General features: G+C 42.6%; 2 protein-coding genes across 13 annotated transcripts; both read right to left on the bottom strand.

Moving 5' to 3' along the window:
- Positions 1–2,766: 2,766 nt before the first annotated feature.
- LOC118407236 (keratin, type II cytoskeletal 1-like) lies at positions 2,767–13,593 on the bottom strand. Of its 12 annotated transcripts, none has more exons than XR_004830120.1 (15): positions 12,848–13,592; positions 9,890–9,950; positions 9,262–9,357; positions 8,590–8,757; positions 8,310–8,435; positions 7,700–7,920; positions 7,157–7,254; positions 6,788–6,838; positions 6,520–6,567; positions 5,979–6,153; positions 5,527–5,659; positions 5,272–5,370; positions 5,058–5,106; positions 4,308–4,417; positions 2,767–3,540 (listed from the first exon to the last, which is right to left on the bottom strand). XR_004830120.1 is itself a non-coding variant. In XM_035807688.1 (15 exons), the coding sequence occupies exons 1-14, from the start codon at positions 13,474–13,476 to the stop codon at positions 4,316–4,318; spliced, it is 2,013 nt and encodes a 670-aa protein (XP_035663581.1). In that variant the 5' UTR covers positions 13,477–13,593; the 3' UTR covers positions 2,767–3,540; positions 4,308–4,315. The 12 variants fall into 12 exon arrangements, 11 of the variants coding, with proteins under 11 accessions (XP_035663581.1, XP_035663580.1, XP_035663582.1 ...); XM_035807688.1 differs by having other exon boundaries at positions 4,308–4,374; positions 12,848–13,593; XM_035807687.1 differs by having other exon boundaries at positions 4,302–4,374; positions 12,848–13,593.
- Positions 13,594–19,298: 5,705 nt separating this feature from the next.
- Positions 19,299–24,746, bottom strand: LOC118407239 (keratin, type II cytoskeletal 3-like). The gene is made up of 7 exons (XM_035807698.1): positions 23,790–24,746; positions 23,241–23,301; positions 22,795–22,890; positions 21,817–21,966; positions 21,168–21,293; positions 20,457–20,677; positions 19,299–19,747 (listed from the first exon to the last, which is right to left on the bottom strand). The coding sequence occupies exons 1-7, from the start codon at positions 24,422–24,424 to the stop codon at positions 19,582–19,584; spliced, it is 1,455 nt and encodes a 484-aa protein (XP_035663591.1). The 5' UTR covers positions 24,425–24,746; the 3' UTR covers positions 19,299–19,581.
- Between the last annotated feature and the right edge of the window lie 645 nt (positions 24,747–25,391).

A 25,391-nucleotide genomic window follows, 5' to 3' on the forward strand; every position in this document is an offset into this window, starting at 1 on the left:
CGTTCCGTTGTCTGTGATCTGTTTCTGTGTAGATGTAGGAACCATATCTTCACATCAGTTTAGCTTTTCTACGACAATCTTACATACAAACAAACTGAAATATAAAAGTACAAGACTGATAGTTACAGAGTATATATTGATATATAGAAGGGAAGACACTGTACTAATAGTAGACTGATGTCACAATTATATACAAAATGGAACTGTATACAAACTGCAGCTTGTAGGAACATAGTGTAGGTACTCGTAGAGGAAATTTAGAAAGATTATAACATAGCATCGACATATGGCAGAGTACTGGATTCATAGTTACATCAAAGCTGAATATAGCTGAACCGATTCGACATATATAGTCCTGGAGCACCACTTGTGTAGCACTTTGTTTGCGCAACGCACTCTTAACACCTTGTGCAAATCTCTGCAAATGGGAAAAACTATGTTAATTGTTGCCCTGCAACTGTCATACCAGCTTAACAAGTAGATGCACAGGAGGAATCCTTTGACGTGTTCAAACTAACCTACGGGCATCGTACGTTACTTAGCAACCGAAAAACGAAGGAGAGATTTAATTGGCAAGACTTATGCTTTTGTTACAACAATTAAAGCCTCCAATTGCTACACACGAACACTAAAAAGCTACCGGTATGTAGTACATTCCGAGGGGCAAAGATTAAGTCGTTAAAAGTTGCGTTTTGAAAGCTCCCAATATCGCGTGATGAAAGGGTGCCAAAAAGGGGGCGTTACCTAGGTTCGGCCCTGTCTGATGTAACACTTCCAACAGACACTACCTGATCTATTGTCATTTGTTCAGCGTAGCATGCAGGTATAATTAGCTGCAGTGTACAGCACATTAAACCACATCAGACAATACTACCCTTGTCTTGTCAAAACTACCAACATCCAGTAAAAAAAAATAGTCCGTAAGAATACATTACATATCACACAGCTAATGAGAAACATTGATCTTTGAGTGAACGTTTGTTCGGAACATTTCTGGTTTAATTGGAGTATCAATTTCAAGTGACACATTTGGAAATGCATACTTTATTAAACAAGCACATTTGGAACAATACGTTTTAAGAGGTGTGGCCCAGCAGGTGGTAGATACAGACAGGATAGGCGTTAACGTAGGTCTAGGACGTGGACAAAACGTCTACTAACATAATTATTCAAGGTCACAAATACCCGTCACCCTGAAAAAATGCGTCTACACATTGATACACAATGCCACGTCCGCCAGTAGTACACTGTCTTGTCTATCTATACTGTGTATATGGGGGTTGGGTTGGGTTGGGATGGGTTGGAATGGGTTGGGTCGGGGGTGTGTTGCAATGTAGATCTTTCAACCACGCTGTCTTTCAGTGAGGTGGGGTTAAAAGGCGATTGAGGTCACATATTTGGTGTTTGACCTTGGTAGATTCCGAAGATACCATTCCCACGATTACTGTCATTGAGAAACGTTAATTTGCTTTCGAAAAGTTGAACATTGTACAAAAGGTGCGGAACTGACCATCCGTGGATAACAAGTATTGACCCTTCGCTTGGACAAGCGTTTGTAGCCACTTACCTTGACTACTGACAGAAGAAAGGACTTTTGTTGAAAGTTTAGTGCCGAATTGGAAAATTGTTGAACACAGAATAGGAGCAGATGATTTTGAAAGTCATAATAGGTCTTTCTGAGTCATTTGTACAACTACGCAGAAACGCTTCGTTTTCATATACTGATCAATGTCTCATTACAGACATATACACTTTTCAAAATTGTAAGACAGTGTGTCTTTACTCAAATTATTCAGTCAACCTTTCAACTGAACCTACACCCCTGAAGAAGGGGGTGGGGGAGGGGCTCAAATGGGTTTTGTGATCGTGTGTCAGATAAGATGAATGCGCATGCGTATACAGCCCTTCCCTCTACAAACCACAATCATAGCTGCCCCCGTGTGCGTCAGAATCACCATGGTAACGATCGCTCAGCTAGACTAAAGTAAAAAAGATGGCCTCTCCTTCTTTGATTTATAACTATTCTGGCATCTTATTTACGGCTCATTGCTTTCTTCATATCTGACATCTTAATCTTGTATCCTTTGATCTTTAAGTATACGTTGTAACTTCTTTGCCCCAAGTATGTCATCATTTGCCACAGGTATTAAATATGTAAACCCGTCAATTTACTCATGGACACACACACACACTACCCTTCTGGCAGTGAACTACGTACGAAATCATTAAAATTGTTATAGATTGAATCTATGGATGAATATAGTGCTAACGTTACCCCTGTTATCGTAAGTATCACATGTCTTGAATATTTAGATTTGTGACATCTGGAAGTAGTTTTGTTACTTATGAAGCGGCTGCGAATTTGATAAGTACTAAAAAGTTCTATCTTGTGATCTGTGTTATTTTTAAACAAGAGCACACTACTTGTTTTTGGAAGCTATCCAAGTATTTTACAGCTTTCTAGGTTTATCATTATATCATTCAACATACATTTAATTGATAGAACGAAGAACTCCAAATAGTTGCATTTTTATTCTTTTATTGTTGTGTGTAAAGCACATGCTCACAAAGACACTCACAAATGCATGCACCCCCCCCCCCCCACACACACACACAAAATGCATAGTATGCATTGTATTACACTCTCTGACACACACACGCACGCACACACACACGCACGCACGTACAAACTTTGTATGTGCACAAAGTGACACAAACTCACACATACACATGTTATCATTCTAAAATTGATCCAGTCGACCAGTGTCTATAGAAAGTGTTGCCTTTATTGAATGAGCACCCGATTTCCCAGTTAGAGCTTCATACAGCAACAAAGTCAAAGAGCAATTATTATTTTATTCTAATCTGCACCAAAGCCGCCCCATACATAAACATATCGTAAACAATACCGTACATCTTAACATTGTCACGTTAACAAATCCTACTCGACATTACTCTGGTAAGGCATTCAAGTACCAAACCGATCCATACGCATCATTCTTACAGTTTAAAAAGCTGTGCTAAATGCTGCATCATACCATATGTAAGTTACTTCAGTGTACTTCGATTCATAGAAGCATTGCATTCAAATCAGCGACTTAATCTTCTCTAAACTTTGTTACAAAACGTGTCCTGAAAGAGTAATCAAATACACTGTCACCGACTATGGTCCTTACATTTTTTTTGGTAGTTTTGCAACCGTTAGAGTTGAACAATAGAACAGAGGACAAAGCTGCTGAAAGAATCTATGCGTTCGTGTAACACGTTATGTTCTGTAGCTAAGTTGCGGATATATTAGTTAATTTTTGCCCTACAATAGATTTTAGACAATAAAGCTTTGCCAGTCACCTTTCAAACGTAGACACCGAAAATAAATGGATTAAAGATAGAATGCAGTTATTTGGAGATCTATTTTTATGGTATCTCAAGGCGGCATCTCACGGCCTCTGAATAAACTTTCTTTAAGGTTTGCAGGACTTAAGTGATGGATTTGTCCTTGCGTTTCGTTGTTGGCATCATCTCCGTTGGTCGTTTCTCAGTCTGTGAAAAGAAAGAAAGAAACATCTTTAGAACGTGTTCTTTGGAGCTTTGAAACTGGAAGACGAGGCTAGTTTCTTTTTCACAGTAGTAATGACACATGTTTCTCACAACAATAGTGTTCATGAAGTGTGGTTGGCCACACAATATGGTAAAGGTCCATAATGGGACCAAGCTCGAGTGAAAGAATGTGGCAAAAATCCGCAACTCCACATGCGCATGGTGGAAGGTAAGAAAAACCCAAGCGTGCATTCAGCGTGCAAAAATCAAACTCCTACACTACTTGCTACAATAATGCTAAGCACAACAAACAAGTAGGACTTCAGACACTCCAGGCTTGAAACACCCCCCTCCCAACAAAAATGAGAGTCTATATTCTCGCGAGAGCCTGTATTCTCGCGAGAGTATGCAAATTACTCGCAGAATCTGAAGTCCTACATTGCATGTTGAGTCTTGCCGACTGTGACGCACACAAATCGTGATGTCTTCAAATTCCTCTTCGAATCCAAGCAAAAATAAGTGTGTGTATAGTAACCCAACTGAGGCTACTACAACGGTGCTCTTTGACTTCTTTGTTTACTTGTTTGTTTTGTAAACAAGAACGGGACAGCAAACGTGCAAACACACAGGTGACATTTTTTCGTGCGAAAGATGGAATGGCAGAAACGGTGACTTGAAGTGTGAAAGGATGACTTGAGGAATGTTTCCTCATCTGAAATGTGCACATCACACAAAGAAAGAAGAACAGAGCTTTGTATGCAAACCTTCACCATTTGCTCTAGTAAGAGGTGGACTTGCTGCTGTAGCTGTACGAAGTGGTAACAGTGCTGGAGGATGCTATATAACACGAGGCAATATGATACGTACAAGCGTTACATTGCTGTTTTGAGGATGATATTCGTCCATCGACGATGGAGATGGATGAAATGGTGCCGTAATAATGGTATGAGGGAGCATGGATGGATAAATGGATGGATGGATAGATAAAGGGATGGGTGGGTGCATGGAGGATGGATAGATTTAGGGTAACGGTGGAAGAGTGAGGGATAGATGAATGAAAACGAAATAAAAAGTTAACACACAAATGGCGTGCAGTATTCTGTGTCATGCATGTAATCATGCAAAAAATTGCATGCAAACGCAAAAAAAAAGAATGCACACCGCTAATCGATAGCGTTGGTGCACTGTGGGAAAAATCAAACGCTTTTTCGTAGTCAAATACCCACTCACCACGACTTGAAATTTTTTTGACCTTCACTGATCTGGCTATTGTCGCATTAAAAAAGATTGCATTGGAATAGAATCGGTTACTACACGAGTAAGAACTATATATAACATCCCGGCCATTCAAAAATGGGAGCATGCATATCATACATGTTTAACATGCAACAATATTCAAACCCCCTCCCTGTTTTTGTAATATATTAGTATCTGGAATAGATCCCGCCTATTCACGCTATATCTCGCGAGATTTTGTCGACATTACAAAGAGGCAATAACGTGTCTTCTGGAGTACTTACACCGAAGGGTCTCGGCGGAGGCAAGACCGTGAATCTCCAGATCCCACACCTGTGAAACAAAAGCCACACATTATTCACGTGTTCAAATGTGTACAAGCACAATCTAAGTACATAAGGACCTATTTTGAGTCTAACATTACATGCCTTTATTCAATTTTATCAATAACTAGTTAGCTGGTTGATGAGTTGAGAAGAATAACTGATTTGAACTTACAGCATCGTCGTGCCTGTTGTTGAGCACCACCTTAGATTTCGACTTCACGTCCAGAACCTTGTTGCCTGACTTGGAGCCGATGAATCCATCGCCCTTGATCTGAATAAAAGAACCATAAGAACTCGTTTTAAACAACTCTTAAAAAAATTGATAGTGGTAACACCACCAAAATCAGGCATAAAGTTATCACATTGTGGAACTTCTCAGTCAATTACGAAGATCTCGTCTGTTCTCGCCAAATCTCGCGATACTTACGTCCCACTCCTGGTTCTTGTTTCCCTTTCCTGCCTGGTCGGCAACGACGACCTTGTCTCCCTTCACCTCCAGGGCCAGGTTGTTGGCCTCGTTGATGATCCTGTCGCGGCTGAAGGACCACAGCTGCTCCTTCCTGCAAGTCGAAAAAGTTTTAGGTTAAAGGCTGTTTTTCTGAAACCATTAATCAACTATATGATATTTTCATCCCAATATTTACTTGTCGTAATCCTCTGGGAGTATTTCGTCAAAGAAAAGTGATATGACCATTGAATTGAACTGATTTTTTGCAACCATAAAAAAGTCAATATCTTTTGGCTTCAAAAGGTTCTCACTGGATGCTTCCAAAAAAGTTTCTCCAAATAGGGTATGCGGAATTGTATATCCAAACTTCTATCTATGCAAAAGTACTATTCGAATCAGGAATAAAATATCTAAATGACCAGAAAACTCACTTCTCGGGGTAGGACCTCTTGGCCACGTTGATCTCGGAGCCCTTACCGCCGGCTGCCTGCAGGACCAGGTCATCCTTACGGTAGATGAGATAGAAGCTCTTGCCCGCCAGGATGCCCATGATGTCCTGGCTCTCGATGGTCAGTGTGACTTCACTGCCAGCATGGCTCATGTCTCCTAAAATAGAACAATGACGTCAGGATATCAAAAGCCTGTTCGAAGTCTCCTAGTACTATGCAATTTGGTAGTTTTCCTAGCTTGGTATCTTATATTCTACCTCCGGGTCGCTCCTTTGATTGTGGAGTATCCTGATGTGATCAGAGAAGCGAACATGAGTTAGAATAGTAAGGATACCAAACTGTTTTTCACATTTCAGTCTACGATCACCTTCCCTTCACCGCTTCCCATCCACCACTGCATATGCGCTGTCGAAAATGCGTGATTCAATTGGGATAGGCAGTGATACATATTTTAACGCGGCACCATCCCCATGTTTGACGGCACCATGACCATTGTCTACCGACGGTTCGTCGGTTCACGTACCGGCTCCGTAGGCCCCACCGGCGCCACCGGCACCACCGGCACCGCCGCCTGTTGTTGTTTACAATACGAAAAGGTTCACAACACAAAACAAACAAACAAACAAACGAAACACTGACGGTTAGATCATTATCCACATGACGACATTAAACGTTCAACAACACAACATAAACAAAGCAAGCTTGTTTAGAACTTCAACAAGGACGTTTAATTCTGTTAGAGTGTATCAGTGACGTTTTAAAGACATAGAACTAGTGTTAAGAATACTTACCGGCCCCATAGCTACCGGCACCACCTCCGGCACCGAAGCTTGAGGAACCACCTTTCACGTGTCAACCAACAAGGTTATCAACAAAACGTCAAAGAAAGAAACGTCAAGGTTACGAAACAGATAACAACAGTAAGAGTGTAATTGTATAAATAGTTAACACAAGAATACGATCGGTAGTGAGAGAAACGAAGGAACGGAGAGCAACGTAACAAACGTAAGACGTACTCAAGACTATGTTAAAGTTAAAAGACAACACGACGAGCACAAACACGAGTTAAAGTTATACACAAGGGTTCACAAGTATGTCAGAAACAAACGGCAAACAAACACAGTCTCGTGTGGTGAGTACTCCATAGAAAGTTATCTTACCTCCACCACCGCCGGAGATGCTCTTAGTCTGCGACATGCCGCCACCGCCGGCACTGAAGGAACTCGAGCTGATGCTTGCGAAGTCGAAAGAGTGCAGCCTAAGAAAGCAAAACAACAATTAGTACATGATAATATCCAAATCAGGCATCAATGATAACCATAGAGTTCTAGTAATTTCCAACTCATCCTTTTACACTTGTTATTTATTAGGTAACAAAGACTATTCATTCATTAATACAGACTATTCTCCAGACTAACGCAGACTATTCTAAAACGTATTGAGTTTCCATTATGAATTAAACATAGAATCCAGAATGTTAAGAATCCAGTCGAAACAACTTTGATGCCGCAGAGAGGTATGGTCGGGAATAACGCAGACTATTCTAAAACGTATTGAGTTTCCATTATGAATTAAACATAGAATCCAGAATGTTAAGAATCCAGTCGAAACAACTTTGATGCCGCAGAGAGGTATGGTCGGGAACAACCGGAAGTACGTCACCAGACGAATATACGTCATAACCGGAAGTACGTCACAGTTACCTGCTCTCCTCGCCCTCCAGCAGCTTCCTGTAGGCGGCGATCTCCACGTCCAGCGCCATCTTGACGTTTTGCAGTTCTGCGTACTCCTTCATCTGCTTATTGATCTCTCCGCGCAGGCGCTGTAGCTCCGCCTCCAGCGCCTCGATCTCAGCCTGCTTCTCGGCAAGCTTGGTCGCCCCGCTCTCTTCAACATTCTTCAGCTGGCCTTCCAGTTGGCGATTCTAAAGGCAAGAAGCAAGATACACAATCAGCCATTGCTTTAACACTCTTCAGTTGGCTTTTCTGTTGGCGATTCTAAAGACAAGAAGTAAGATACAGAATTAGGTATTGCTTTAACACTCTTCAGTTGGCGACTCTAAAGGTAAGAAGTAAGAAGTACAATTAGGCAAAGCTTTAACACTCTTCAGTTGGCCTTCCAGTTAGCGATTCCAAAGGCAAAAAAGGAAGATATACAGTTAGGCATTGCTTTAGCAGTGTTCAGTTGGCCTTGCAACTGTTGATTCTAAGGCAATGATTACTTTTATCTGTATTCATTTGATGCGAGACTGGATATCACCTGCCATTATTGATATGATATTAACTGTTTCTTTTTCATTTCTTTTTTCCTTACCCTGTTCTTCATGGACTCGATCTCAGATTGTAGCCTGGCGATCTGGTTCTGGTACTTGGACAGTTCAGCACGAGCGTCTGCAAGGTCGTTGGTGTTCTTTCCAGAGCTCCTCTGCAAGTCATCAAACTGAGGAAAAGACGAAGAACACAGAATGCCATTAGTGACAAAAACAAAAGAATAGATGGTCTCCATAATAGGAGCCATATTAACAGGCGGAGATTCTTTGTGACTGTTAGTTTTCTGGGTTTCGAGAACAAAATATTGATGGATCTGAGCTTACCTTGGTCGCATACCAGCTCTCTGCTTCTGCCCTGCTCATGCGGGTGAGCTGCTCGTATTGAGCCTTGACCTCTGCCAGGCAGGAGTCAAGGTCAACATCCGGGCCAGCTGTCGGCTCCAGCTCGATCATGGTGGAGTCCAGAATCTGGGAGTTCAGAGCCTCGATTTCCTGGTGGGCAAAACGAGCAGAATTGTTTAAAATGGACCATAGCAGTGAGTTATATCAACCAACAGTGTATTTATCACTAAGAAATACATTCGCCGAGAAGGTTAGCTTGTATGTATATGGATGAATAGCAAAGCTCAAGAAGATATGGATTGTCAAGAAATTTGGTAAGTGGTTAGGTCTTGTCCTATATGTGACAGTATTACATTCTGGCTCCCTGGTGGGTTTCATTGGTATTGCAGCAGAACTTTCGACTTTGATATCCCGTTATAGCTACAGCGGACATAAGACGATACTACAAAAACATCAGCAATTTTTGCATACATTTTGTATGATCAAATATCAACATTATCTACCGCTTTCTGATAAAAAAATGTGCTTCTTCTGAAGTTCTTCAACAAGTTCTTGAAGACTTACAAGAGATTCGTTGCTTCTTTCATTGTTATTTGCTTTTGTATGAAATAAAGTAGAAGTGAAAGATGTAGAAGAAACATCATGACTACTTACAGCAGCGTACACTTCCTTCAAGAACTCGATCTCTGACTTGATGCTGTCCAGACGAGCTTCCAGGTCAACGCGGGTCAACGAGGCCTCATCAAAGTCCTGGGATGAAGAAATTAATAAACGTATTAACGACATATTGACGATGAAATAGAAGTAGGCATACTACTATACATTATGCTGTTTTCATCTGTTTTTCTTTACGTTGTTTTCTCCACTACTAAGACAAATAGTGCATAATGAATAGAGTTTAGTATACCCTATCTACTATGCACTATTCTTTCTTTTCTTAAGACATTAACTGCACAAGAAATGTCGACTTCTTTATTTCACTCTCATCTGTTATTTTGACTTAAGCATTGTTTGAATATTTTGCATAAAGGTTCGGTGTTCTGGGTGCTAGTTCCGTTGGTTACGTCATGTCTATGTTTCCCTCATCTAATATTCTATCCCCATCCACGCAGGTGAGGGAAATGCTGCATTATTTATGAGATAGTCCCTCGTGTGGCTCTTTGTAATCACAGCAGGTGTTGTTGTAGCCACGCAACCGCCAATTATCAATGGAAAACACTACTAGGTGAATGGTGCTTCTGAAACCACTTTCCCTTTTGAAGAAACAAGTGAAAGTTCTTACCGCTCTGATCTTCTTGATTTCCTCTTCCAGGCCCTCGCGAGTTCCAACCTCATCCTCGTACCTGGAATAAGCAGGAATAAGATATAGGTTTAACTTTAATGGCATTGTTCTTACAGCAACAGAATATGTACATGTATTACCATGTGGCATATATGTGGGTACACAATGGTAGTTGTCTACCGTACTTTATCTAAAGGTGTATGATTCGTTAAGATTCATCTTAATGTGATTTGGTTATGTTTCTTTGGCAAGCGACTTCTTTACTGTGTGGTATTGTGTTACTGTTAATGAAGTTAAAGTACAAAGAGAACTAGCAATGTGTGAATTTCAAAGCAGAACATTTTGGTTACACGTTTTCAACAAATTGTTTCTTATTATATATAAATAATTCATTTGTATACTTTTTTCATGAAATAAACTACTTTGCTGTTGTCATTGATGTGTAGAAGATCACTTAACAGTAGACATAACGCGGTCTGACACATGCAGTGACCTGAACTGTTTAGAAGCTTTGAAAAGACCGGGTCGCCTAAATATCGAAGCTCCACCGTCCCCCATGCTACTTCTATTCTTAGGACTTCGCTGTGCGATTTTAAGACTTGCTTTTGTCCCCGTCGACATTTGCATAAGCTCACGCGATAAATTAGGGTTGGTTTAAATGGCTTATTCAGAAAAGCCCGTGCAGTCTTCGCGCAGAAAACCCCGTAGAAACGTCTGAGGGTAGCGAGTAGAAAGGAATGTCCCCTATACCGGTCAGACCGGTTCTACCGCATGTCATGCGCACCACTTCGGTCTTGCATAAGTGAATTCGTTTTAACTGAAAAAAAATGCCGGCCACCTGTAAGTCTTAATCCCTCAAACTTCTTTTCTCTTTTGTCAAAGAATTTTATTCAATTAAAGAAAACTTACGTAAACACACCTAACTCGATTTACGGAAAACGCATGATGTATTTTGAAATAAACGAACCAAATCAGGCCAACATTCTTCTACCTTCGCCTCAGGATTGTTTATAGTGAATTTATCATGCTCAAAATTGTTTGCAATTTTGTACGACTACCGGTATTCTTTACCTCATAAAACTTGTGTTTCAGTTTGTACCAGTAAGGAATGTAAAAACTGGATTTTTGGAGTCTATAACTTTCCGTTAAAGCCTAAACTTAGAACAAGATAGTACTGTTGTTTTAGAGGATGTTAGTAGGTAGAGTCTCGGCAGAAGACACACGGGACGACATGGCTTGCAAGCTCGCACAGAAAGGTCATTCTTTACACGCCCTCTTCGGGCCAATCAAAATGGCGGACACCCTGTTCTGCACATTCCAACTTTTCAGCTCCCAGCATGCATGACAAAGGCACACGCCCACACGTCAGTTTACGTTTCCTATCCTCTCCACCCTCTCTTCCTCTGGAATGCGATGTTCATTTTGAGTTTTCAGGAGCAAGATTTTATCACTGAGGGGAATTACAGGTGTTCTTTCCGCCAACTGGACACAACTTCAAGCTTAGGAGTAGTCGAACGTTTACAAAACATTCTTTAAGAAATTTGAAAAAAATACTGAATTTTACATTATGGTGAATTTATTGGAGACAATTTCACCTTAAATTGGCCCTGTGAAAGTTGTAGTACAGGGGCTTAACATGTTGCACAGGTATGAAGCATTTCTGCCTCTACCCACAAATTAAAGATGGCGGCCGATAATTGTGCAGTTGACTTGACTGGCACAACTTTCCAGTCATATGGAGAGCTTTTGAGCCACAAGATCTAAATGCACAGCCCACATCTTGACCTTTAACCCTAAAGGAAGCTTTCCAAGGATTGACGATAACTTGGTCATGGGAATGACTCGATACTATGTTCCTTTTATCGTCAGATTTCACACTTTGGGCCAAACCCCCACAAGGGGTTTTAAATGTAACCTTCATGAATTAGTATGCGCACCACGTGGCGTGAATTTGGAGGGGGATAGAATACCAGTCATTGCTCCCAGTTGTGGATACACAAAGAAGGAAACATTCTTAGAGAGGTCAAAATGTTTTCTTGAAAGGGCTTTGTGCTCGCTACTGCTGTGGTCGTTTGTGTTTATGTTGTCTGTTACTACTCTCACCCAGTGCTTAATGAATGCACCATGCCGGCTGTCAGTTGAAGAGGCGTGGTCGGTTTGAAGACAATCTTAAATTTTGACTATTTGTTACAATTTTAACGAACCTATTCTGGTAGCTACCTTTTTGTTTTAACGTATACAAGCGTCTTGTATGGCGAAGTTTAGCGTTGTTAGAAGCCCCGCGATTCGTACACTCTGAAAGGTCGCAAGTGGTTGTTCTAATCGGATGTCGGCATACATACTAAGGTAGGCGTGACGGCCGGGGCTTGACGAACCCACCGCATGCTTGGCATTCATGCGTCGCTGAAACCTCATTTTACATGCGCTACACTTTCTACACTCTTTCTGGGCCACCTCCCACTACTTCACACACTCACAAACTTGAATCTGTCAGTTCTTTACACACATTAACGCCACGGTGGTTTGCTCTCTATAGAACACCATAAACAATGGACAGGTGTGCGGCTCGGACGGTAAAAAGGGGTGTGGTCGGGGGTACTGTACGTGCAAGACAACCTGTGTTCTACCTTTATTTCTACACAGTAGTACAACACTTACACCCCCAATCGAGTACTTACAACGTAACTACCTCTTAAAACTAGTAGTTAAAGGTTGTATGATTCGCGTAGCGCGTCGTACTACTACAAAACAAGGCTGTTTTGTTAGGGATGAGTAGTCTGGGAAAACACTGGCAACTGGAGTATGACTATTTCCCAGTCTACATTGTTCGGAGACAAAGGGTTCGATGGATTTTAAACTGGGCTACGCGCAGGGCCTGTGAGAAAGCCGGTCGGTGATTTGTGTACGGTATGTGTACACAGGGCACGTCTACCTTAAGAAGATAGGGTTTCTTCTCACCTTGTTTTGAGTTCCTTGACTTCGCCGGACAGACCGTCCCTCTCGGCTTCCAGCGAGCCTCTCTCCGTGTTGACGACCTCGATGAGCTGGCGGATCTGCCTGAGCTCGGCTTCCCACATCGCCCCCAGGTCGGGCCCGGACCCCTTCTGTTGGACCATCTTCAGCTTCATCTCCAGCTTGCGGTTCTGGTTCTCCAGGAAGCGCACCTTCTCGATGAAGGAAGCGAAGCGGTCGTTGAGCCCGACCAGCTCGTCCTTGTCGCCGGTACGCTCGACTCGGACCTGTCCCAGGGCGACCAGGGCCTGGCTCGCCTGCTCGGCCGTCATGGAGCTGAAACCGTAGCTACGGCCGCCGCCACCACCACCGCCGCCTCCCATACCCATACGGCCTCCCCCGGCACCAGACCTGGTGACCGAGCTACGGGACATGGAGACGCGGCCACCGCCGCCGCCGCCACCGCCGCCGAATCGGCTGCCACCTCCGAAGCTGGCACGGCCACCACCCCCGCCGCTGCTGTAGCTGAAGCTAGCGCCGCCGCCGCCGGAGCTGAAGCCGCCGCCGCCCCCGGAGCTGAAGCTCGAGCCGCCGCTCTTGAAGGTTCTCGTGGTGGTCTTGGTCTGGAAACTCATGTTGGATGTCGTACAAGGGGGAAGCCCGTGACACTTAGGAAGGACGTATGGAGTGTAGCTGCCAGAGAAGGCCGAGTGGGACAGACTCGCTCTTTATTCTCGCGCAGGACACTTACCTTCTCGCCGGGCACGCGATGTCATGAGAACACGGCTGTCAATCAATGACGTCGCGAGTTCCGATTGGTCGACGAAGTGTCGGGAACGCCCACTTTAGGTGTTCACAGACAAAACCTTGTAGAACACGACCGGTTCATCCGTTTCAGACTACAAAGTTTGATTTAAATCTAGTCTAAAACAATGCTTCGACTTATTAGCGTGATTAATAGACAATTTTGGCAAGTGCAGGGAAAACGGTTTCATTCTTTTTCAAATTTTCGAAAAAGCGCATCGGGTGTGGTTTTCCCAAGAGGAGCAAGGATGGTTGTCTTCAAAAGCTAGTTTGCATTTCTTTAAATGTAGCTTATAGGTTGAAAGCTTAAGTAGACCCTTGTTTATGCGTGTGTAATGCGTCAAAACAGTTATAACTTTAATTGTGCAAAACGTTGTAATTAATACTTTTACTTTCTCAAAATCAAAAGTCGCGTTTTGGACTTTTAAAATCCATTTGATAGATGAATTATGTTTCAAGAATTCTCGTTTTTTTTTAGAATCATTTTTCACTCCTTGTTTACCCCAAGGCGTACGCATTAACATGCTTCTGATTCCACCTAAGCTAATACCTGTTCAACAAGTGACACACATGTATAGCGTGGTCGAAATAGTTTCACTCTGGGCTTCAAATTCCGGCAGCAACTTCATTTGCGATGTGCACAACCCGTGCTTGAAAACAAATAAAGTCGGGCAAAGCGTATTGTCTGTTCTGTAGGTGTATTCTGTTGACCTAACTGTCTCATCGAGAAACTTCAAACCCCAAAACAAGCGCACCTAGAAACGTGATACTCTTGTATCGACCGGGATTCCTGGCGAGCTATTTAAACTTCCTGCCATTTTTAAGAGGTCAGTGAATACAAAGGAGATCTTTGCAGTTTACTCTTGCTACAAAATGTAGACTTTACTTTTACTAAAAAAATCACCTTTTGGTAACCCTGTCATATGTGTGCTCTTTACAACGCGAGGAAACCCGTTCACAAAGTCGGCGTAATCAATTTTGACTTTGATATGGACATCACATGGGAGTCACTCGCAGCAAACAGAACTCTGTGGAGTGTTAAAAAACAAACAATAAGTACATTGTGTAGAAAACGTACTATCCATAGTCTTACTAGACTGAAAAAAGCCTACCACTGATCTTCTTTTCCGCTAACACTTCTTGACAATCATAAAAATTATGGGTAAGGGTGTACAGTATGTATAAATTACATGCGTTCTTTACACTGCAAAGTAGGGACATATTCTTAGGATAGTTTCAAAGAACTCTTGCAGATAGATGTGCAAAGGTTAGGTGTGACAGGTCGTTCAGTGTAATATAACCAGCTGCTGCCGCGCCGCGTGCCTGCGAAGCTGGTGTGTTACGTCGACGGGCGGTTATACCGGCTATATAGATACAGATACAGATACACTGTATTTACAATACGATGAATTCTGTTTGGACGGTAAGGGTGAAACTACGGTTCATGAAATATTCAAAGCCCGGTTACACGCAACGACTTGCTGACACTGCCTGGGTATGTTATGGAAACACTTGTGTGTGTGACACATACGAAATACAGGAACTTGTGGGCGTGGCATCAAGGCACCCTGTCTGCCATATGTTATTTTAACCTGCCTTTTAACAGAACACTCTTGACAAGTAGGCTTGCCATGGGGTACTTTGAAGGCAGACATGCGGTTGACATAAAGAATACATTTCATCCCTTCCAAAAATGTCACTAATAAAAAGCTTTGACTGAGTTGGTTTGAGTTAGTGAATGTGTGAATACAGGTTACTCGAACACTGTCAAAAAATCTAAAACTTAATTTAAGGAGCAAAACAAAATAAGAAATGAAAACAGGTACGTGTTTAGTTGTTTTGTGAGTTTAGTATCAAACGCCTTCGCGAAATCAACGTCTCTGACAAGCGAAGCGCATACCGTAACCACAAAGCACACAACCATGTTTGCTCGTTTTTTTCGGATCATTGCAAACGGAGCGTAAATGCATACTTGTAAGTCAACGTGTTTGATTGATTAACAAGATTGATTGGACATCTGTATGTATGAGTGTAGAAGGAATTCAACGTTTTTTTCTTTTTTAAATCTTCACAATCAGAAATGCCGAGAAGACACTGTTCACCAGACAATCCTAGTAGTAATTTTTTGTTCAGTGTGAATTTAAGTGGCTGAATCTAATTACTTCGCAGGATTCGGGAACAATGACGGCTATCCAACCAGATTATAACAAGTCCCATCTGAAACCCTTAAGCCATAACAGACTACTTTCCCATTGACAAGATCGTGCGAAATGATAACCAAAATGGAACCTCCCAGTGCGGCCTTCACAACTTGTCTACGAAAAGGGTGTAAAATTAACACCAATTGGGCCAACATAGAACTTACACCGCAAATCTTAATCATAAACAGATACCATCTAAGAAAGTATAGAGGCCCCGGGAGACATCATTAAGACTTTAACAATCTTTAAGACAAGTGAGGCCTTCTTTTTGTCATGAAAACACCTGTAGCGTAATTACTCCAACCTGTCATTATCACCTCAAGCTTTTCAATGGAAGGTCTGTCTTTCTGTTTTGTTCAGTCTTTTAGTGCAAGTACTACCCCATGTTAACTAAACATTCTAAAACTACGACATGGTCTAGATTATTTAAGGGGATTCTGGATAGTGGAAAAATCTAAAAGTTACGTTTGAACATTTTTGGGGTAAGCGGAAATGAGAGAGTGACAGGGATTAAAAAGAAAGTGATAAACAGACATAAAGATACACCGCTTACGAAAATAAGTGTAGTACGTACTGAATTCATTTCTGAACTCGAGAGTAACTGTGAAGGGGTCATTTGTTTTTGGAGAAAAAGCTACAATCAGCAAATTTGTTTATAGCGTCTTTACATAAATGACCTTTAGGGCGTCGCGAAGACAAGTATTATAATTAACTACGAGGTATTTATATACATTAAGCCTATGAGAATCTATAGATGCTAACATATATAGTTAATGTAGATGCAATGACATTAAAAGAGACTATTCATGAACTACTTGAAGTATTTTTTCTGTTGTAGTAATATGTGTGAAGCTGTTTTCTAACATATCAAAATATAGGCAATGCCTTAGAGAGTGGGAGGGGGGGTCTTGAGTATGTGTTCGTAGATTGAACAAAAGCACTTCCAAGAAGCCATGCAAAGAATATGACGATACAATCAATGTGTCAATCATATAGGGTGTCTGTGTATCTGTTTATGTAGAAAATTTAGCTAAACTTTCAAAATATCATTGCGCACACACATATGAAAACACAACAGACATAGTTTAGACATATGACATAAAGAAACACACGATGTTCAGTATGGTATGTATCCCACTTTGTCAAGCAGAGCTCTAGATATGGTGTCTTTCCTACCAAGATATTCACACTTCTTTCTTTATGAACAACAGATTTCAAAAGACTCGATTCCACAAGCATTAAGAAAAACGTAAAACGAGTTAGCCTCGAAGCATTTACCTGGAGAATGATAAAATATGACACAAGACAAGGAAGGATTCTTATACGTCTAACAGAGAGTGGGAGTGTTATGCTCCCTGGGTCACTTTGGCCACAAGAAAATGCTAATATGACTGTCAACAACCTATTTCATAGGGCCTTCACACTGGAACCGAATTAGCAGGAATCAAGCAGAACCAGTCGGAATGAAGTAATTGCAAACTTCGTGACACATTCGGGGCCATTCCGAGTGGGAATTCCAAATGGGCCTTGTATCCCCTCCACACGAGAAGGAATGAGACAAAATACCGTCAGAATGAAAAGTCTTTTCTATTCCTGTGAATTCGTACTGTATGAAAAATTCTTATTGCATTCCAGATATTCTTTTGGCCACATTCGGACAGGATTCGAAGTGGCTTGCCGTTTCGGTTCTCCATCGAATGAGATAAGAATGTCTCAAATAATGTTGGAATGCCGCGGAATGCGGTAAGACTGCAGTTTGAATAGTTAGAATCCACTTAGAATCCACTTCGAATATCATTCGATATTTCTCCACTTCAAATGCACCTCGACAGTTTTTAACATGTCAAAAACTTTCGGGGCCAGCCAAAAGAATGGGCATGAATAGCTGGAATGCAGTAAGAATGTCTGGAACAGACTACGAATTACCAGGAATATTTCAGGAATAGAAAAGAATCTTCATTCCAACAGCATTCCGGCTGATTCTTGCTCTCGTGTGAAGGGGGCTTCAACAACGACACAAACAAATAGCAAAAAAACTTGATATACACAATGATAACAACAACAATACTATAGAATAATATTTAACACAGTGTACCATCCTCCCATGACCCTAATGGATACTTAACTACTAAACTAATAATGCATGTTGCAAGACTTTGATCTTATTTTAAAAAGAGTTGTCGTCTCAACAAAACCTCAAGTAGTCTTCAAAAACCGGTTACTTGTTGCCACGCCCCTTTTCTCGTGTGCCATGATTTGTCACGTGATTTTTGTGGCAGGAGATTTCTTGTACCAAGACCAACCAAAGATTTTAACAGCCTTTCCCGTCTCTAAACAACTGTTTTTGTGCGACACATGCCTCAACAATTCCCTCAGTTTGCTGTCATACGGCCATTACATGGGTCATGACCACCCCACCCCCCCTTCTGATATTTCGCCCCCCTCCCCCAACGCCATAGTACTAGTATCATATGGAACTTAATGACAATCAATCAAAACTAATTATAAAGTTCATACGCGCTCAAAGAGATATAGATAAAATGGCAACATTTCAAACAAGACGTGGCTCGTTTTCCGTTGTACCAACTGCACATACTTCTGGGCAGGTTAGTTCGACCGACAAAATGGCGACCGATGTTTGAAGGTGAAACAAAGGTCATGTAGATATTACTTGGCCAGGTGTTGTTATGAATCCCACGTAAGTATTACCAAAAATAGATCAGACACAAGAAAACGAGGGTTTAGGTAAATCAGTGCTCCAAGTATACGATATGAAATCTTACTTGTGCAATATTTATAAGTACTAGCAAATGACACATATGTACTGTGGTACTAAGCACTCAAAATGGCAAGTCTATGAAGATAACATAATATACTTACTAGTAGTATGCTCTCGCATTGTATTTTAGACATTAGACAATGTAACTTTGACCAAATTGTCGGATATGCATATAAGAGAAAAACCCTGCATATTCACAATTCGCTTGCCATATGGTGAGAATAGATCAATGGATCTTGTGTGGTGCAGCTATAGCCCTTAGGGTATATTCTGTGTCGTGTAGATATACAGTAACACATATTGTTTGGTATGCTCATAAAAGTTTCCCTCACACAAAACAAACATGGCGGCTCAAAAGGTCAAAGTTCAATCTTTACCTGATGCGGGTGTTTAGACTACATTTTGTGTTCCCGCATCATGCCATCTGTTGCCATGACAACTAATTATCTCTGCATTTTCTTACACTATTTGTAGCCGTGATGTGTTAATGTTAAGAAGTTTTTAAGAAAAGTGAATGATTTTCTCATTATGGGGCTCAGAAGTTTTACCATCATGGGACCAACATTTTTGACAGGTAAAAAGAATCTTGTGCAACACGGTATCAATGTCATCTTGTTAATAAATGTATACTGCTTGCTAGATGCTAATATGAAATAATAACAAACAAGAAATGTGTTGGGTTTTTTTACTTTTATTTTGAACCATCTGTAGCAAAGGTAACAACCTTAGTGGTTCATCAGTACTGCCCAAGCTCATCCTTTTGACATCTGCCATTCAATCTACCTCCTGTCCGTCAACATTACGTCGCCGTCTGCGTCACACGTCATCAAGTCACTACGTCACGTCACTACGTCACTCCCATGTCCCATCTTCAATCCGAAACTCAAACATTACTGTATCCAGTTACGTTTTCCTATAGATGATAAGGAGAGCTTTAGGGGCGAGTCTGGTTAGTGCTAGCGGTTCTGTAGCTTTAGGAAGGAGCCCTTCCCGAGCTTCAGGCCGCCCATGGCACCACGGCCGCCTCCGAGGCCGCCGCCGCCGCCACCGCCGCCGCCTCCTCCTCCGCCGCCGCCACCGCTGCTGGTGGTCTTCACGACGATCGAAGTCGGCTGGGCCATCCTGTAGAAAGCACGTGTGATGTAGAATTAGCGAGATATTTACACACAAACGACAAACAATGTAGGTATGAGTATGGTGAACCCAAAGTTACAGGTCACTGTCAAATGTAGACATTGTTGTCTGTCCTACGCAATTTAAGTTAACGGTGATATCAATAGGCTGAATTTGTATGTTGGAACGAGACAGAAGTAACAAAAATGACACTAAAGGCTATGTCTCTATCATGAAGCAAATTTTGACAGGGAAAAGGTAGCACCTGATGCAAAACAGGAGGCATGAAGGAAGGAAAGAGAAAGAAAATGACTGGTCATTTTTCTGCTGTTGCTTGTTGAAGAAAAGCATGAAAGAAGAAAAGAGAAATAAAAGAAAGAGACGATCCACCTGGCCTTTTCATTTTTCTACTGTTCATTTTTCTTTCCTTATTAAAGGAAAGCATGAAGGAAGAAAAGAGAAAGAGCAGGACGAGACGAGACGACCAACCTGGTCTCCTCATTTTGCTGCTGTTACTTGTTGAAGAAAAGCATGAAAGAAGAAGAGAGAAAGAACAGGATGAGGCGACCCGCCTGGCCTCCTCTTTTTTCTGCTGTTGCTTATTAAAAATGAAGAAGAAAAAGGAAAGTATAACCCACCTGGACTGCTCATTTTTCTGCTGTTGTTTGAAAAAAAGCATAAAGGAATTAAAGAGAAAGAAAAGGCTGAGACGACCCACCTGGCCTCCTCTCCCTCCAACAGCTGCTTGTAGCAGGTGATCTCCATGTCCATCTTCATCTTGACCCGCTGCAGCTCGGAGTAGGCGTCCCGCTGGGCCTGCAGGCGGTCCCGCAGCTCCACCAGCACCGCCTCCAGCTCCGCGATGGTCACCTCCATCATCTCGAACTGCCGCTGGCCCTCGATGTCAGTAGCCTCCAGCTCCGCTTGCAGCCGCGCGGTCTAACGGCGGAGAATCACATTGTGGTTCATGCATCGGTTACAAGGACAATTTTCTTGCTTCTAGTATTTTCCTGAACCTTTGTCCTGCTGAGATATTTTTGCCAATTCAATGCTGATTGAATAATCCGATCAGTAAAATGTGACCTATTATGTGTTGCTGCTGCAAATTTGCCTCCTCAACCGATGTGGTTTGCTATAGTATGCCGCATTTAGGTGAGAAATGCCCCAAACCCATAAAGATACTAGACCAACATACAGGCATTATGTATGTGCAACCCGTATATATATACGGGCTTATCAGGACAAAAGTGTGTAGACTAGATAAATTTCGCAGTTATAATCGATATCGTCATAACCACATCTTGAAACAAGAGGGTGTTCTTACGGTTTCCCTTGTACATGTATCGGTTACAGTTTTCTTGCTTTTATCATTTTCCTAGTATGTAGGTTAGGTGAATTTCGCAATCACAAAACAATAGGGTGCTCTTACGGTTTCCCTCAGCTTGTCGAGCTCCCTCAGGGCCTGCTGGATCTCCCTCTCCACGGTCTTGATCTCCCGCTTGGCCTCCGAGATCTGCGCTTCCAGACGCTGCTTCTGGGTCTGCAGAGCCGCCAGCTGAACCAGGAATATACAGTTAAACATTGGTGGGTTCAACGGCAATGGCAGAGGGTCACTCCACTAAGGCTAACGTCACATTTCCACAAAGGGGCCCGGCCGGGCTTCGTTCTTTTTGGGAACGAAAAGTTTTACATAAAACACAACAAAAACACAAAACGGACCAAAATGATTCAATAGCATGTGTATAGCATGTATATTTTTATGCATATATTTCTGCAATGTTTTACCAACATCACTGAAAACACTATGGTTTAACAATAGAAATATACAGTATTACAAGTAGCTGCAAATCAGTCCATTGATATGGTCTCGTACTTTCATTTATTTTTTGTATTTCAATGATGTCTTTGATGTGATAATTCACCAAACTGTTTAATCCCATTGAAACCCACAACTATGGATACAATACACGTTACTAAGAACATATGTTCAGACATAACTACTATTTCTATCAAGTTTAGCATGAACAAATTGTTTGTTTGTTTGTTTGTTTGTTTGTAACGATGAGTTTCTGACGTACCCTGCGAGCGTACATCTCCTCCAACTGGGCCTTGCGTGCGCCGGCGTTAACCTCGAACTCTTTGCGCATGCTCTCCACGGACACCTGGAACTCAGCCTCGGCCTGCTGCTGCACCTCAAGCGTCACCCTCTCACGCTGCTCCTCCGCTTCCTTATATGGAAAAAAACATAGAATTTGACATCCCTTATATGGAGAAGGGGGCGATTTTAGGTGGTCCAAAACTTCGGTGCAACACACCGGGTTTGGTCGTACGCGACAGCATTTGGTCATACATGTACTACACCTTCTGACCTGTTAAAGCAATTGCACATCTAACTTCATAGAATTTGACATCCCTTATTTGGAGAAGGGGGCTATTTTAGGTGGTCCAAATTTGGATGCAACGCACCAAGTTTCCAAGTACGCGAGAGCAGTTGGTCGTACATGTATCACACCTTCTGACCTGTTACAACATTTGCACATCTAACTTCATGTATTTGCTACTCTCTGTTCGATAGATAAAGTCAACTACCTTCTGGGAGGCGATAATCCTCACTGTGTACAAGTAGGCAAATATATCCACGAATGTTTATAACATAGAACCAATAGTGTAAATGACATGCTAGAACCTTTATGTTGATGTATTCATACCTATAGATATCCATATATGTGTGTTTAGTTGTACTGTAAGTAGTTGTTATACATGGAGACCTTACGAAAGTCGCTGTACTTTTGTCGGGTCAATAAAGATTATTATTGCATTGTTTAAATCTATCCAATGAGGATACCCCTACTGTACTTGTCAGTGAGAACTAGGTATTGCTGCAAATTATGATTGTGAAAAGGTTAAGTAAAAATATACTCTAAAAGCAGGACGTAATGGTTAATTACATGCAAACCTAATGCGACATAATTGCATTTCATTTCTATGGTCAAGGATATGAAAAAAAACCCTCTTCAACCTTAACTTTTTACCATTCCAGAAAAAAAACTCCATACCTGCACGTTAGCTTGGATCTGGAAGTCCAGGTTGACGCTCAGCATCTCCATCGCGCCTTGTAGGCGCTTACCCTCCGCGTTAGCTTCCGCGACACTCTGGAGAACAAGAACATGAGAACCACTATTAACATGGAAACATCACAGATATATGATGCAAGACTTCGTTGCGTTTACTTGCTATCATTCCTTCGCTGCTTGTGCACGTGATCTGAACGTCAGAGTCCGCGACACTCGAAAAGGCGCACTGTAATTTGTGACTAAATGGGTATATGATGTTTGGACCTGGACCTGGACAACTTTTGTTGCAAAAAAAATGCACTTAGCTATTGACTGCAAGTTCACCATACATGCTCCAATCTTGTCTCATTTTCTTTTTATCTTTCTTTCTTTCTTTCTATCTTTCTTTTGATCTTTATTTCTTTCTTTCTCTTTTATCTTTTCCTTACCTTCCTCAGAACAGCCAACTCCTCCTCCATAGCGGCCAGGGCAGCCATTTCAGCCTGGATCCTGCAAAGAACACCCACAACATTCAGCCATGTGTTCAAGACCTAGTTTAGATACAACACCAGCAAATAGATACTGCGCGAACATCGTTTTCTCAAAGTATTCTCAAAAGCGCCGTATCAGCAAGAGCGTTGAAATATTTAAGGTCTGAGAAAAGTCGGATTTGTGTAGATCTTTTCGGTTACGCCCATTTTTTGTCTTTATTTCCGTTGTTCACTGTCTTGGTCGCTTTTATCGTTTTACTGTGTGATCTTGAGTTTTCTGAATCCAGTCGCAGTCGCATATATTCGTACGTTTTTGCCGTACTATCTTTAGTTATAAGCTTATGACAGACGGTCTACAAGGACCCAAGATAACCTAGCAATCAGTCACAAGACGTCTATACAACACATCCACGACTGTCGGGCCTGAAATTTGCTGTCGTAGACCTATCGTACGACACATGTGACCGGGACCTAAGCGCAGACTAGCGTAGGCAGATGGATACTTACTGGGCGGTTAGCTCGGCCACCTCCACCTCGTAGCCGGCGACCTCCTGCTCCAGGATGCTCCTCCTGCCCTGGAGCTGCTGCAGCATGTCCCTGGCCTTCCGTAGCTGCTCCTGGTAGGCGTCCATCTGGGCCTGGCCCTGGTCGGCGCCTCCCGAGGCGGACATGGGCGCGCGGCTCAGGACGGCGTACTGCAGCTCCAAGTCACGGTTCTGGTCCTCCAGCACGCGGACCTTCTCGATGTAGCTGGCGAGCTTGTCGTTGTGGACGCGGAGACCCTGGAGTTCCCGCTCCCGTCCACCGGACATGATGGGGATTGACAGGCCGACGAAGCCGAACCCGGCCTGGGCAAAGGAGCCGGCTGCCACCATGGCACCTCCTCCTCCTCCGCCGCCGCCACCGAAGCCGCGTCCGCCGCCGCCGCCTCCACCGCCGCCGCCGCCGAAGCCGCCACCTCCGCCGAAGCCGGCACCACCGCCGCCGCCGCCTCCACCGAAGCCTCCGCCGCCGCCTCCATAGCCACCACCGCCGCCGCCTCCTCCTCCTCCTTGTTGACCACGGAACACGAAACCGTACCGCTGGTAGCCGCCGGAGCCTTTCCCCGTACGGCTATAAGCCACGACAGACCGAGAAGTCATGGTTCTTCTTAGTCGAACTCCTACACCAACGCCGGTTCAATCAGGAGTTCGGCTCTGGTCCAAGCCCGGCGCCTATTCAACGCTTAAGATCGTCTGCCCGCCCGTCAATCAACCTTAACAAGCGTTCCCATTGGCTGCCTCAGGACACTGCGCTTAAGGCATCTCTTTGGACAGCAATGCCGCCGAACGAGTTATATGATCTCAGGTCGATATGCCAAACCCTTGCAACAATGGATGCCTTCTTTTTCTTTATTCTGAAGGAACATCATGTATGCCTAAAGGTCTGCATGGTTACGTTTTCTTCCTATTCTTACTGTAACATCAGAGGTCATGTCGCAAGAAACACGCAGTTTCGATGCCCACCCCCCCCCCGCATCTTTCACCGCATGTTCAAGAGTAGATACTTTTGTATAGTGGGTGGATGTGCTAATATGAACTTCTCTTTCTGATACCATGGAAAATAATGCATACGAATCCTGCTCGGACTCAAACATATAAGTCACTCCTCTTTGAGTCCTGACAACAAATAGAAAATCAATGTTGCTTCCTAGAATCCCTTTCAACAAATCGCTCGCCTGGGAATCAAAACACAAGGGAACCAGAATTAAATTAGCGTCTATTTCCCATCACTAGGGCTTTTCCTTTCTCAAATGCGTGACATGAACCGTATTATCTGTTTACATCAATCTTGTCTTTGACAAATCTCTTAAGTAATACGCAAAGAGTCTCCCTACGGGATTTGACCTCTATCAATGTGACCTTTCAGAATTCAACACTATTGCCGCCATCTTGAATTGAGGTCTCCACTGGCTGTAAATTGATATCTAGCTTTAGTGAGCGTTTATGTCAATTGTGTCCTGGCTAGCATGGTAGATATTAAGATAGAATAAACCACTAGGAAGCAAAATTGATCTTCTATTTAAACATGGTGAAGTTAGTTATGTGAAATGTTGGCATTTGGGGCGTG

This window comes from Branchiostoma floridae, chromosome 19 (assembly GCF_000003815.2).
Source record: "Branchiostoma floridae strain S238N-H82 chromosome 19, Bfl_VNyyK, whole genome shotgun sequence".
In the NCBI taxonomy this organism is placed as follows: Eukaryota; Metazoa; Chordata; class Leptocardii; order Amphioxiformes; family Branchiostomatidae; genus Branchiostoma; species Branchiostoma floridae.